The sequence below is a fragment of the Lepisma saccharinum genome, chromosome 3 (assembly GCF_977018435.1).
Source record: "Lepisma saccharinum chromosome 3, izLepSacc3.1, whole genome shotgun sequence".
NCBI classification, from domain to species: domain Eukaryota; kingdom Metazoa; phylum Arthropoda; class Insecta; order Zygentoma; family Lepismatidae; genus Lepisma; species Lepisma saccharinum.
The window spans coordinates 70,921,765-70,935,956 of record NC_139231.1 but is presented as its reverse complement, the minus strand read 5'-3'; the positions used below and the strand labels follow the sequence as shown (position 1 = coordinate 70,935,956).

Sequence of the window (14,192 nt, the reverse complement as noted above, 5' to 3'; positions counted from 1 at the left end):
GAGAGTAGAATTTTAGATGTTGTCTGTTATTTTAGGTTTCATAATGTAGCATAGGTCCGACATAAGCCTTGAGCGGTGTGTACTTGCTCCAAGATAACTGAAACATCGAAACTACAGACATCCCTTCCTCTTTCTTTCACCCTTGCACTTCCATGCTAGGGTTTGAAATGCGGTGATGGATCTGCAATATGGGAATTTAACTCCAATAAACCCTCATGTATATAGTTTATACCAGAATCGAACCTAGCACCTTTTATTTCGAGGAGATCGTGTTTCCCACTACCTTTCGGGGAGGTCCCTGTCTGTTTTCCAACTGGTTGCGAACTTCAAGAATGATGACGCTGGATAACAAAATTTACAAACGTTTATGGTATAATATCTTAAAAAATAATCTTGTTTGTGAGTGCAGAACTAAATATTTGATGGCACTGGATATAACAGATTTCAGTTATTGGTTAACTTTTTTTATGCGTGAGCCGAACGTGGCTTTTTATGCACCCAGCGATGTTACTTTCCTTCAGCCCACTTCTACAGTTTTTACAAAATTTCGCTTCCGACGTGTAAGCGTAATACGCTATGAAACCAGATGCCCCAGGCTCTAACTCTGGTCAAGCATGAGTGTACTATGCTTGCCCCATCATCATTTTTTCAGTTCATCATTCATCCTCACCGCCGCGATTAACGAAAAGCAACGAAAAATAACCAACCTAGAAATGGAATTAGAAAACGTTCTCTCGAAATTGCGCAAGTTGAGTATACTACCTCATGGGAAGAAGATTTCCGCTTCTATGAGTAATGATTGATTGACTTGCTTCATTTTACTTCGCTTTTAGTGCCACTTTTGGTTAATTCGCGAAGGTGAGGATGAGTGATGATATGATGAAATTGATGAATGGACACTCACAAACATCCATGCTCATGCCAGGATTCGAACGCAGGACCCCTGGCGTTGTAGCGCGATGTGCTAACCACTCCGCCATCTTCCTTGAGTAATTATACAAATGATAACAGAAAGCGCTTTAGAATTTGAAAAGATAATGTATGTAAAGCGTGTAGATCATTGTTAATAATTTAGTACATACCTCGTTATCTTCCATAAATGAGGGGTGGCTTATTCTTCATTATATCCATGTGTTAACGGCAATCCCCCTCCCCCTGAAGTTTTATCTTGCAGCTTCTATCGCACGCACCACATTAGGTATAACTGTCTCTGTAATCTGAGACAGGAATGAAAATTGTATCCAAAGAACTCCGAAAGAAGTAATGTCGATCCCGAAGGACGTCTGTTACCGCTTACCAGTCAATCGGCCAGAATTTTGACCTGGCAGGGAGAAAAAGTACATTTTCAAAAGACCTCCGAATTCCCTTAACGGGACGGGCTTTAAAATGATTAGCGACAGCTCCTGCTTTGCATCTGTTTTCAACAGGCAAGCAGTAGAAAAATGAGTACAAGTCTAGCTTTGGCGTTCATAGCGCGGGAAATTTGGGAGCAGTGTTTCAAACTGTAAGCAAAATTTACTGAACAACAATTTTGCAATATTTGTCATCAAATTAAAATTTCCAGTAAAATATAGAAACATTTGCCGGGGCCACGTGTACGTTTGCGGGGCCAGTGCCCCATCGGACCCCCCTAACGACGTCTCTGCTAAAATGCGTAAATTACTTTATTTTTCCTTTAGTAGAAAACAGCCAATCCGCCATTTTGAAATCCGTTTTTGGGGTTTTTCCTGTGGTCCGATTTTGTCTGATTTTGGATATGTTATTCAGCAATGATTTCTGAGCTAGAAATTGTTTAAAAACCTTCTGAAGCAATTTTGCCCAGGTCAAAGTGTAAATTGCCTGGACTAACCCCGAACGTGCCAAAAGAGAAGCTGGAAAAGACTAAATATCTCTGGATCCTAAGAAAGTATTGACACCCCATTAAATTAATATTGTTGAAAGCCTGCAAAGAAATGGATGTAAAAATTTTCTTGCTCGCTTCGCTCGCATTTATTTGTTATGAGGATGCGTGTTTGGCGCTTTCATGAGATGAATGTGAAATTTTATACTATAACTGCATTACAAGACATAAGCGATATCCTAGATGTTAATTAATAACATCACTTAAGATATAATGCTTTGGTTAGTATACTGCTTTATTTAAAGCAGTTGCATCATTTGGAACGAAAATACGAGGTTTAAGTCATCCCAAATCATAGTGTTTGTGAGTGGGTTTATAAAACTCACAATTTGAGTATTTAACGCAACTTGTTCCACAACTTAAGATAAATATAGAAAATTCTACACTGGCAAACCAAATAACATGCTCCAGCCGCATGACCGATTCTGTTTCGCGAGACATTACAGAAACCTAGCTAGAAAGTCTTAAGCTCAGGGCAATAACATAATACGGTTTTTCTTTCAAAGAACTAACCACCCTCCTCTCCCGACTACGTTTTCTTGGGATAAATATATGTTAGTAACTCATAACAATAATTAAGTGGATTTTATCTTCAGTGCAATAGTAACTTGTTAAAGTAAAATTTTTCTGTGAGAAGTTAGAAATGGGAATTCGATATACGTGGTCATAAGTCATGGCAACTATTTTTTTACTCGCGAACAGGGGACAACATGAAAAATCTAAGATATACGTTTGAAAGTGTATGGAATGAATGATCCTTCGAATGAAGGCACCAGATGAAGTCCGGATGCAGGAGACTTTCGTAGGGAAGATGCAGAACACAGGACATTGGACAACAGTGTTTTATTATGGCATGGACAACAGCTACACAAGACTACACTCGGAGAATTGCTATTTGGGTGCGTGCATGGAATGTACTTTCGAAAGAAGCCACCAGATGGTGTATGTGAACAAAGGTGGGGTAATAAGCACGCACCCAAATAGCAATTCTCCGAGTGTAGTCTTGTGTAGCTGTTGTCCATGCCATAAAACACTGTTGTCCAATGTCCTGTGTTCTGCATCTTCCCTACGAAAGTCTCCTGCATCCGGACTTCATCTGGTGCCTTCATTCGAAGGATCATTCATTCCATACACTTTCAAACGTATATCTTAGATTTTTCATGTTGTCCCCTGTTCGCGAGTAAAAAAATAGTTGCCATGACTTATGACTTAACCCACGTATATCGAATTCCCATTTCTAACTTCGTCACAGAAAAATTTTACTTTAACAAGTTACTATTGCACTATTGCAGTACCACTTAATTATTGCTATGAGTTACTAACATATATTTATCCCAAGAAAACATAGTCGGGAGAGGAGGGGGGTTAGTTCTTTGAAAGAAAAACCGTATTATGTTATTGCCCTGAGCTTAAGACTTTCTAGCTAGGTTTCTGTAATGTCTCGCGAAACAGAATCGGTCATGCGGCTGGAGCATGTTATTTGGTTTGCCAGTGTAGAATTTTCTATATTTATCTTAAGTTGTGGAACAAGTTGCGTTAAATACTCAATTTGTGAGTTTTATAAACCCACTCACAAACACTATTTATATGCATATTTACATAATTTAATTTACTATATTTAACCAATCAATGTGCTTGTTTTAAGTTTTTTCGAAAATCAAACAATAAAAAAATATGGACAGTTTAACATGGTATTTCATTCAAATAAACATAATTTATTATGTATTCAACAAAAATATTTTGTGGGGATTATGATGAACGATTGTAGGGGCGGTCTTGAGTGATGGGTATCCCTGTTTATGGAGGAGGGGCAAATCAAGTGTGTTCAGTAAAGAAAAAAGTTACTTTCGGTAGACACGGTGTCGTAATTAAATACTCTGTGGGGATTACGATGTGGTTTGAGTGCACGAATAATATGATTTTTGGGGTGGGGGAGACACATGATATGATTTGGGGGGACGCATGACATGATTTTGGGGAGGATTGCGCCATTGACCTTGGGGGGATGGGTACCCCTGCTTCGTCAGATAGTAAAGTGTTCTAGAACTGTTTATTGCTAAACACGTGAGTCGACAGGAACTTTTGTAGGGGAGGAGTCCGGTTATGAACATGCAATTGATAAGGCAATAGCAATAATTATAATTATTATTACAAACTAATCATAAGTACTACACATGACACTTGTTATTACTATTCGTGAAATATTCAACTAGAAACACCAGATGAGTCTTGCACAACAATTTTCCTTTACATATTCCGATTTCAAACCATCAACACCGAAACCGTAATTTTTCACAATTTGTTGTAGTTTCAAATTTAGGAGAAAATTTTAGAAACGAAGTTTAGTTGTTTGGCCCCTCACATAAAAATACCACTGGAACACTTTCTTGTGGAACAATTTATTTATGTACATAAACAAGGTCTGGCCTGGTTTCTACCTCTGCAGCCAGTTACTCATTTTTTTATCCTTCGATTATTTTGCTGGAATACTAATTAGTTGTAATTTATTTATTTTATCTCCCATCATAATGTAAACATCTGCCGTCAAACATTTTGCGTTTTTCTGCAAACAAATAAATGTCAAATTCTATTAGGTTTGGCCAGTGATGGCACCAGAAAAAGAAATAGAGGAAACAGAAAGCGGGCGAAAATATCTCCTGTGAGCTATACGTTTGTCTAGTTTTTCTTGTTTGCTGGGGCTGCTAAGGGGTAGACTGATCGACAAGAGGAGCTATTCACCCCGTCCCTCTCTCTCTCACGCCCTAATGTATCCACGTCTTGACGCCCATAGTTAAGCCGGCTTTCGTCGAGGACTGATTAATGTAACAGACTACAAAGCCAGATTCGAATCCTGGTCAAGGCATGTATGGATATGTTTCGGTTATTTAGGTCACTTTTCTTCAAAATAAATGAATGCCCCTGGCAATTGTGGATTGGTATAGTTGGATTGCATATTAATGGGATAAACAATAACATTTTTTGAGCCATTGTTCGAAATTTGCTTTGTCGATGTAAACTTCTTTAAAGGAATGATTAAGAGTGCAATAGATTTTTTACACTGACAAATATACTAACATACAATGTTAAATTAACTTGTAAGGAACTTAATAAAAATACAAGTATTATTAAGCTGAAATAATTTGATGACATACATGGATGTCCGGATGAATATCAACCTAAATTTATATATTTCACACTGTGTATATATTGTACTTTCATTTCAGTCACAATAATTTGTTAATTATTAGAACGGCGTTGCAGGAACAGGATAACCTAAGGCAGAATTCACATCGAAGAAAGACGCAACATGCAACACGAGACACGTGTCGCTTGGAAGCCAACACTCAGTAATCAATGCAACCTTTCGAATCGAAGAGACACGGCAAGATGCACGTGTGGCGTGTCGCTTACGTGCCTTTCGGACTGTGCCGTTTTCTCAATCCGTGCATCGTGTTCCTTCAGTTTGTTGTTCGCGAATGCGCAGCGAATGCTTCATTCCAATGAGCTATATTTAGACTCTAGAAGAGAGCCCAACCGGCATTATGTTTGAACCTCAAATTTGTTGATATAATAAATTATCGATATGTACAATGTTTTAACAATGTTTTAAGATTTAGACACAACGTTCATTTAGCTTTATCAACTTTTTTGATGCATTTATCTATCGGCTGTAATTTGCCTTCAACATCGTGTAAAGAGCCCCGTGTTTTGGCCATTTACCTGACTGCTTTTATTTGAAAAAGTCAGCTTATGGAGGCACTTTTAGTCCAAAATATATTAGTCAACATGGTAAAGTACTCTAGTGCATTGTTTTTCAACCGCCGGGCCGCGAACCGATACCGTGCCCTCGTATCAACTATACTGAGCACCAAAATGTTCTGGTGAAACTGGTTGACAACTATCATAATCCCAATATTATATTTGAGTTGTGAGTTTTCGTTTTTTAAGTCCATTTTATGCACAAATAGACTAATCAGAACTGGATCTGCCCGGTGCCTTCCCGGTTATCGAACTCGGGATCACTTAATTACAAGGAGACGACGTTATCACTTTGTCTTCTATATGTTTATATTTATCAACAATTCTACACACGCAATCAAACTATTATTACTCTCATGATTATGCTAGAATTTATGTATCAATATTTAATTTCATAGGTACATGTAAATTCATGCATAAAATCTTCAATACTGTATAGATTTACGAGGAAAATTCTTCGGCCAAAGGGATTGTCTTAAAAAAAATACCGTGACATGGTTTCACGAAGGTTGAGAACCATTTCTCTAGTGTTTAGGCTGAAAAGTCTAGCGTATACAGTTTGAGCTTTTGTTTTAAGTCCACTATATGCACAGGTAGGCTAATCGGGATTGGACCTACAGTTTAAAGTAAAGTGGAATCCGAACCACTGTGCATTGTGACTCCATCGGATATCGAAACCGGGACCCCTTGATTACAAGGCGACGACGTTACCACTACGCCAGTGGGTAGGCCCGACAATCCTGGAGGGTTAGTAAACCTTGTTGCTATGATCCCTGTTGACTCTGGAAGTAAAAACTTTCATCCGCTTCTATTGTCTGGGACTCACATCCGGAACATGCTTCGAACTCTTGCACGAATTGCAAAGCGGGAGCAACTGTTCAACCGTGAATCAAACGTATATTTCGCTTTCTGCTCGTCAAATGGACTGCATTACGTAAAACACTCGTTGTGCTGCCTACACGTTATCTTCTATAACTATTAAAATATATCAGATAATTTTAAAGAACAAAGCAGCTGACAATGTGGCTGTGAGTGTGTAATCGAACAGATTGATACTGACAAGTGGTTTTGGACACAGGAGAAAAAAAATAGAGTGCCAGATGTCATGGTTGTTCAGTGCTCTGAGGCTGTGCTCAATTCTGCTTGTTGCACGTGTACCAAAAGCAGAACTATACGGGCCTTCTCATGTGATCAAGGTGAGTGTAGTTACTTTATGCATTTCTCAGTGACGGATCAATGATTTCCTCTCTGGGGGCGGATAGCACTTCTTTTTTAAGGCTCGGTTGTACCTTTGGCTGACGCAAGGGCATTTTTTTTTAAATTTTCCTCTCCTTTCGAAAAACCATTGTGATATTCCAAAATCTGAAAAATTACATCTGCTTAGAATTCCTTCTATAGCATTCATGTGAATCTTCATGTAGTTTGCTTTCGCCATTGTCTAGATGTTATCAATAGTTTAATAGACTTCTGCAGCCACGAAACAATTGAAAATATCTAGGCAACAGCGAAAGCAAACCACTCCACATGAAGATTTATGTGAATGGTCTAGAAGGAATTTTAAGCATATGTAATTTTTCGGATTTTGGACTATCAGAGCGCTTTTTCGAAAGGAGAGGAATTTTTTTAAAAAATTGCCCTCGTGTCGGCTAAAGGTCCATTTGAGACTTAAAAGCTATCTCCTACTGTGTTCATAGGCGCCGCTACATAAGGGCAAGGTGTGTGGGGAGGGGTGGCATTTGTCCCTCCCTGACTTTTCCTTCAATGTTCGTTTTTTTTTGTTTGTTAAGTACACAATTCTATTAAAAACTGTACTTGGCTAAATAGAACCATTTTTCTTGGATTTACCTAATGTTGTACAACGTATCTCATCAATTGTATAATTAAAGCTATTAACATAATTATCATTACAAACATAGTGTGAAGATTGTCAAGCTTTCAAATGTGCGTTCAAGTGTGGGGTCTTTTATTCTTGCAGACGAAAGTACGGACATCGCAGAGACAGAGCATAGTTGGTGTGAGGTATACAAAAAGATATACAAATTACCAGTGGCGTCTCGTGGCCTCAAATTTGGCCGGGGCTTATTTTTAAAAGAATTTAAAATGTAATGACAAATTACATGAATTACAAGAAAACGGGTATTTATCTTCTAAACTACAAAACTATGTTTGTAATTTTTACTGTTTCTGAAAGGTACCCTCTAAATAATTTTAAATAAAAAATGAATGCAATCTACTGATAAAGTTTATGTTTTTCAACTCTTTACTACAATAAAGAACACGGAGTTCCCTCTTCAGTTTTTCCTCTTCTATGAAGGGATAATAAATCTGGGAAGATGCCTCTGTTTAGAGATTGTTCTCTTTCATTATGTCCTCGTAGAGCAAGTTCATGTCGACCACAGAATTTTAACAATCGATAATTCAATTTAATATATGCCTATTTTTCCGGACAAATTCATTGTGTCTTGTAATTGACAGCCTATGTCCTTCATGAATTTGTGTTTGAACATCAACCCTGCCAAACGCACTCAAACATAGCGAATGAAAGCCACCACAACACTACAGTACAACACGCGAGATCGACGCGACGCAACGGAACTAAAGTGTAAATCACCAACCCTGAAACCTTCTGTAAACAAACGGTCTCACCGATTCGATGTATCACTCCGCGTCAGCTGATTCATAACCGCAATCATCTGCTGTTACACTCATAGTTCGCCGCACCTATTAATTTTATATAAGAGCCTCTGAATGTGAGAACCCGCTCTCAAAACATCAGACGAATATGCAGCCGCATAGAAGTCCAGCGCAGATATTTCTGCCGTGCGATGCGCGAAACAACTAAAGAAGCAGTGTTGCTAATGGAGCAGATAGAAAAATCGCTGCAGTGCGCCGATGCACAGCTGTTACGTACAACAATAAAATTAGAGAATTCAGGTCTATCTAACGTTGAGTTTTAAACGTCATGCATTATACCAGGACTAGGATTAATATGTACTAACAAGTGGCTTTGTATGTAGCTACATACATATGGACTAAAAATTCTCAAAATATGAACTAACACATAAGTAAAATTACCAAAAATGCTGCAAAGAAGACTTCTTCATACGATTCCTTATTTGAGTGATTTCAAACAAAATAAAAAAAATATATATATATTATTTTTCATTGCATTAATGCACTGGTGGCGTTCTAACTTTTCACTCCCAAAACCCGTATACACTGGTATGGAACTGCAACGGCAGATAATAACATGCCAACGTGTTAAACCGCTACAATTGCACCATAACACTCCTCCTCAAGCAGTATTATTATTTCCTCTCTGAGATCGGCGACAGTCGGTTGCCTTTGTTGTACATTTACAAAGGATGCCGGCTTCCACAACAATAACAAGTACATATACTGCCACTAGACGATAAGCTGCGCGGCTTTTTCTTTTGTTATGAACCAGGGCCGGCGCTAGTCATTTTGCCTCCCTGGGAGGTGGCGGCAGATGCCGCTCTATTTCGACCCCCCCCCCCCCCGGTCATTACGCAGCAACGGAAAATTGAAAATCAATATATTCCTAACTAAAACATCAAAATATAAAATAAATAATGAGACTTCTTATGCTATTTCAATACTATTCAGCGCAAAAGAATATCTCGCTCGATCACAGTTTTCAATAGGCTTATTTTTTTCTTCTCTTCAAATTTTGCCGCTCTGGGCGATGGCACGGTTCGCCCTCCCCTTCCGCCGGCCCTGCTATGAACTTGGTCACCCATCAAAGCATGGCAATTTTAACACAGAAAACAATATGTATCGCATTAAGCAGCAAAAATGACAGCCTCCTCTATGCAATTTCTACAAGAACACGTGCCGGAGCCAGAGTTGAAATGATGTTGGAGCCACATAATTTATTTATTTTGAATAATTCCAAAATTATGAAATATGAACAATTTGTGAATTAAACCTGTTGAAATATGTAAAATTAAGTATATTTTCCTTAAATATGTAAAAGTAAGTATTTATTAAAGTTATTGGGATGCTAACACCATGACTGGCTTCCTCCTTCATGAACTCGTGCACGTTGCTTAGAATTTCCCGAGCTTGGCTATGCAAGGTTTTTGATTTCAACTTCGACAGAACTGGAGGCATTATGGAATTTAACGTTCATTAGCAAACACACACTTTTACATACACACACGCAATACACGCACACAACGTCAAACCGGTCAAATACTTAGTATAAAATAAAAATATGGTGCTTCCAATCCAACAAAACTCACCGCAACTTTACCTGCCTTTCCCCTTCCGTGACAGAAATAGTGCTTCATTATTACAGTTGGCAACACTAGTTACTAGCTAGCCAATGAACATGCACTGCATAAAAGAAGCAAGCACTACGCCGTGCTATATTGCCACATTACCGTCCCTGCCGAACGGTGGGAACAGCGAGCTGGAGCGCTATTCAATTGTTTTCAATGATGTTTGCGCGAGTGTGTCCAGGAATGGAATGACAATATGGCAACAATAGCGAAGGTTTTCGAGCAGGGTAGAACACGTGATGCTAAGAGAGAGGGAGACGAAACGAAAATTCGTTTCTACGCAACGGCAAATTTATGTGTGATGCACTACATTGTTACTCTCCCGGTCATTCTCTCTTTCATAACCCTTAAAACTGCAGACACTGACACACCACTGCACTGGGATACGAACTTAAGCACTTCATTTACTGGTTTCTCAGGATACCACTGACAGAACGTTACATAAATATTGAGTAGAATCTGTTTCTCACCTCTTTTCAAAGGCTGTCCTTGCTGGTGTTTTGAAAACAAGCTCGGAGAACACGGAGACTTTCCCGCACGCATAAAACTCGGCATGTTATTTTTCTAAGGATAAGTCAGGCAATATTACTAAGTTGCACTACTTCCTTGCTGTTCACATGATTATTTTTAGAAAATAACCAATGTTATAAAATATCATTATGTACACAAATCTTTAAGCTCATTGAAAATTACAATGCATATTACTACAAAATGTTCACACTTATCTTGCCTTGCCATGTCACCAAGTTATTTTACGAAGTGCACTATATTTGGCGGAACAAATATCGTTATTTGGATGCTTGTCAAAGTTTCCAACAGCAATACATTTACGAACATTTGTCTTGTTTTGATCATCATCATCAATATATTTATTGGACTTACAGCAATGCATATGGCTGTTTATGCCCATTACATATTTTATTTACATAAGATACAATTTACATAAAATCTACAAACAAATTTCAAATACACTCCTATCTATATCATCCTTAGATATATACATTACCATGTCATATCATTTTGTCTAAAAAAATGCAAGTAAAATATATTCAATTCACATGCAAGAAAGAAGCCAAATTTATGGGAAATGATTACTGGTGCAAAGAGTTAACCATAAAGGTGAAGCAATAAGTAACAAAAGAAAGATCATTGGGTTTAAAGTGAGACGTCATATGCGGCAGCGAATCCCATACTACAAATTGGCCATTGTTTTACCTTACGTAATATCCTGTAACAACGCTGGATTTTCGTGTGGATTATTTTACTTCTATGAGTTTGCAATGCTTTCTGCATGCAGGCGGTTTTGTTTACAAAAGGTCTCGGGGTTTGTGATTTGAACTTGAGCCCCGAATCAGCACTTAAATCCATTGCACTCTTCCCTTCTCTCTCTGCTAGCATGTGACCTTCACTGTAGCGTAGGTGGGTGTAGGTCACGCCTTCCTTTGCGACATGCCCCGGAAAACGATAATTGACATCAATGCCGCTAGGAGCGCTGTCGTATCCATTGCAACAGACGATGAATTTACGTGGGTAAAAATCGCCTTTTAAAAAACTGTGTGATAGTTATGCGTTATGGTGATTGATAATTACGTGAATACGTCCGTTTTTCTTTAGGGGCTAAGCCCCGGAAGCCCCAAGGGACGAGACGCCACTGTTGTGTTGTGTCGCATTCTACAACCAGGGGCAGAGGCGCAACCACAAATTTTTGTCTGGGGGGCAAGTACCAGGATAAACTTACCAATAAATATAATAGTAATAATAATTTTAATAAAATAATGTTAATAATAGTAATGTTATTATTATAACATAATTATTATTGTTATTGTTGATTTGCATTATTGTACTTCGCTTCTTGTGGAATTTTTGGCTAATTTGCGAAGATGGGGATGAGTGATGATATGATGAAACTGATGAATGAACACTCAAAAACATCCACGCCCAAGCCGGGATTCGAACACGGGACCAACATCATCATAATCATTATTATTATTATTATTATTATTAGTAGTAGTAGTAGTAGTAGTAGTAGTAGTAATAGTAGTAGTATCAAAAAATACGTTATTATCCTCGTAAATTATGTAAAAGGGGGTAGAAATTGGTGCTAAAGCATTTATTTATTTACTGAAATTTCCAGTACAGCAGAAGCCATTTTAAACAGGAAAGAAACAACAGTAAAACAATACACTAGTGTTAAAATGAACACACGAAACAAGATAAAATGAAATTAACAAAATATAAATATAAGCAAGTCAAGTAAACAAGTCAAGACAGTTAGTTCCAAGGTAAACAGATGTGTTTCACAAAAGCATTACTTATATACAATGTTTTCTGTGTTGGTGATAAAAAATGGATATGAACTGAATATATCGGTTTGGTTTGATATGACATTGAACTGATTTGGTAGCCTATGAACAAACTATTTGTATTATTTTTTCAACACATTCAATTTAACATTAATAATGGAAAACAAGCACACAAACTATTTTTGAAAGACAGAAAATGTTTAATAAATGCATTCCAAATGTAATTCTTTTTACATTGAATTGTATAACTTTCATGCATGATATATGTCTTACATATATGCAACATGGAGCGACGTGGACACTAAATTGTGTACATACTCAAAGTTTCTTTAATACATATTATATACAACATAGTATATTATTTAAATACATTATACAACCAATTCATCCATCTCACAATAAACCAACAGCAAAAATTACATAAATTGTCTCTCAAAACAATTATTCAGGCACTTAAAACAAAATCAAATTAGACAAGTCTTATTTTTCTGTCTGGTAATTTACAAAGCATTACAGAGCAAAATGATATATTGGGAGCGAAGCGAGCAAGAACATTTTTGATCCAAATTTTTTGCAGCCTGAGATCAATATTGATTTAATAGGGCGCAAATATTTTCACGGGACGTCAGCGCATTCTCTCATTTACAACTTCTGTCCCTCCCCGATGTTGTAGTGGTTACATCGTCGTCTTGTGATCAAGGGGCTCCAAGTTCGATACCCAGTAGAGGCACATGGCACAGTGGTTCGGATCCCACTTTAAACTGTTAGGGCCAGTCCCAATTAGCCTTTCTGTGCATAAAATGGACTCAAAATCACAAATCAATCAATCAATCAATTTTACAACTTATTTTCATTTAGATCGTTCGGTTCCCAGGGCCAACTCCCGCCGACCCCTAGCTACAGTTCTTAACTTGATAAGACTAAGAAAAGCAAGCATTGCGAGTGAAGCGAGAAGAAAATTTTACGAAAAGTATTTTTATTTGCATAAAATTTGAAGTTGTGGGCGGTAATTGCCTCTTGCAGGTACAGTTGGCCGTCAATGTTTGACCCCCCCTAGAACTCATTTCCGCCAAAGGTTGGGGGACCAATGCCACTTGACCCCTATGGTTGCGCCACTGCAGGGGTGTCGGGTTCGAAATCCGGCCTGGACATGGATGTTCTTTGTGACTGTCCCTTCATCAATTTCATCATATCATCACCCATCCTCATCTTCGCGATTAGCCAAAAGTGAAAGAAATTCGAAGTAAAATAAACCAAATCAATCAGTCAATCAATCGCCTTCTGTAAGTGAAGGAAATGCTCACATTTTTATAATGTGTTCATATATTTCGCTTTGTGTTTAGTGTTTCCATAAATGAGACTTACCTTCTTTTCCCTGAGTTTGCCCCATCCTGACAAAATTCCTGGCAGCGTCCATGACTGTGTTTATTAACGATTTATTGTTTCCTTCAAACAGATCGTCCCCGCCCCAGCGGCTTCAATTCTTGTAGGAATATTCACTACGTATATCTTGGAATATTTTTGCTTAACTCACAGACATCTAATTGATAGACTGGCAACGGGCATCACTTCATATTTGAAGCAAGGCGTGGGAGTGGGGTAGGGGTAGGGGGCTTACTGCAGGTGTCTCAAACTTGTCCACCGGGGTCGATGTACAGTTTCCATCCAGCAAACTGTGGTTTCCACCCACGCCCGTGAATCGACATCGAGAGGGTACTCACGAGTTACCAGGTATACCCAATTTCAAGAAGAAATACCACAATCTAAAAACCAAGTATGTGTTTGGGTATGCTTATACAGGCACTTCCGAAACAAACCCATTTATTTACATGTCAAATTTTATTTTGAATTTACTTTGTGCTCAGATAGGCTAATGCTAATCGGGCTTGGACCTAGATTTTAAAGTTGGATCCGAGGCATTGCATA

The 14,192-nt window shown here is 38.1% G+C and overlaps 1 protein-coding gene across 1 annotated transcript in view; it reads left to right on the top strand.

The window, feature by feature from the left end:
- The first annotated feature begins 6,646 nt into the window (after positions 1-6,646).
- Positions 6,647-14,192, top strand: part of Ero1L (endoplasmic reticulum oxidoreductin-1-like protein) — a 113,606-nt gene continuing 106,060 nt past the window's right edge. The window contains exon 1 of the mRNA XM_083118749.1: positions 6,647-6,855. Coding sequence (XP_082974875.1) covers positions 6,760-6,855 — 96 coding nt within the window. The 5' untranslated portion in view covers positions 6,647-6,759. The remainder of the gene's footprint in view (positions 6,856-14,192) is intronic.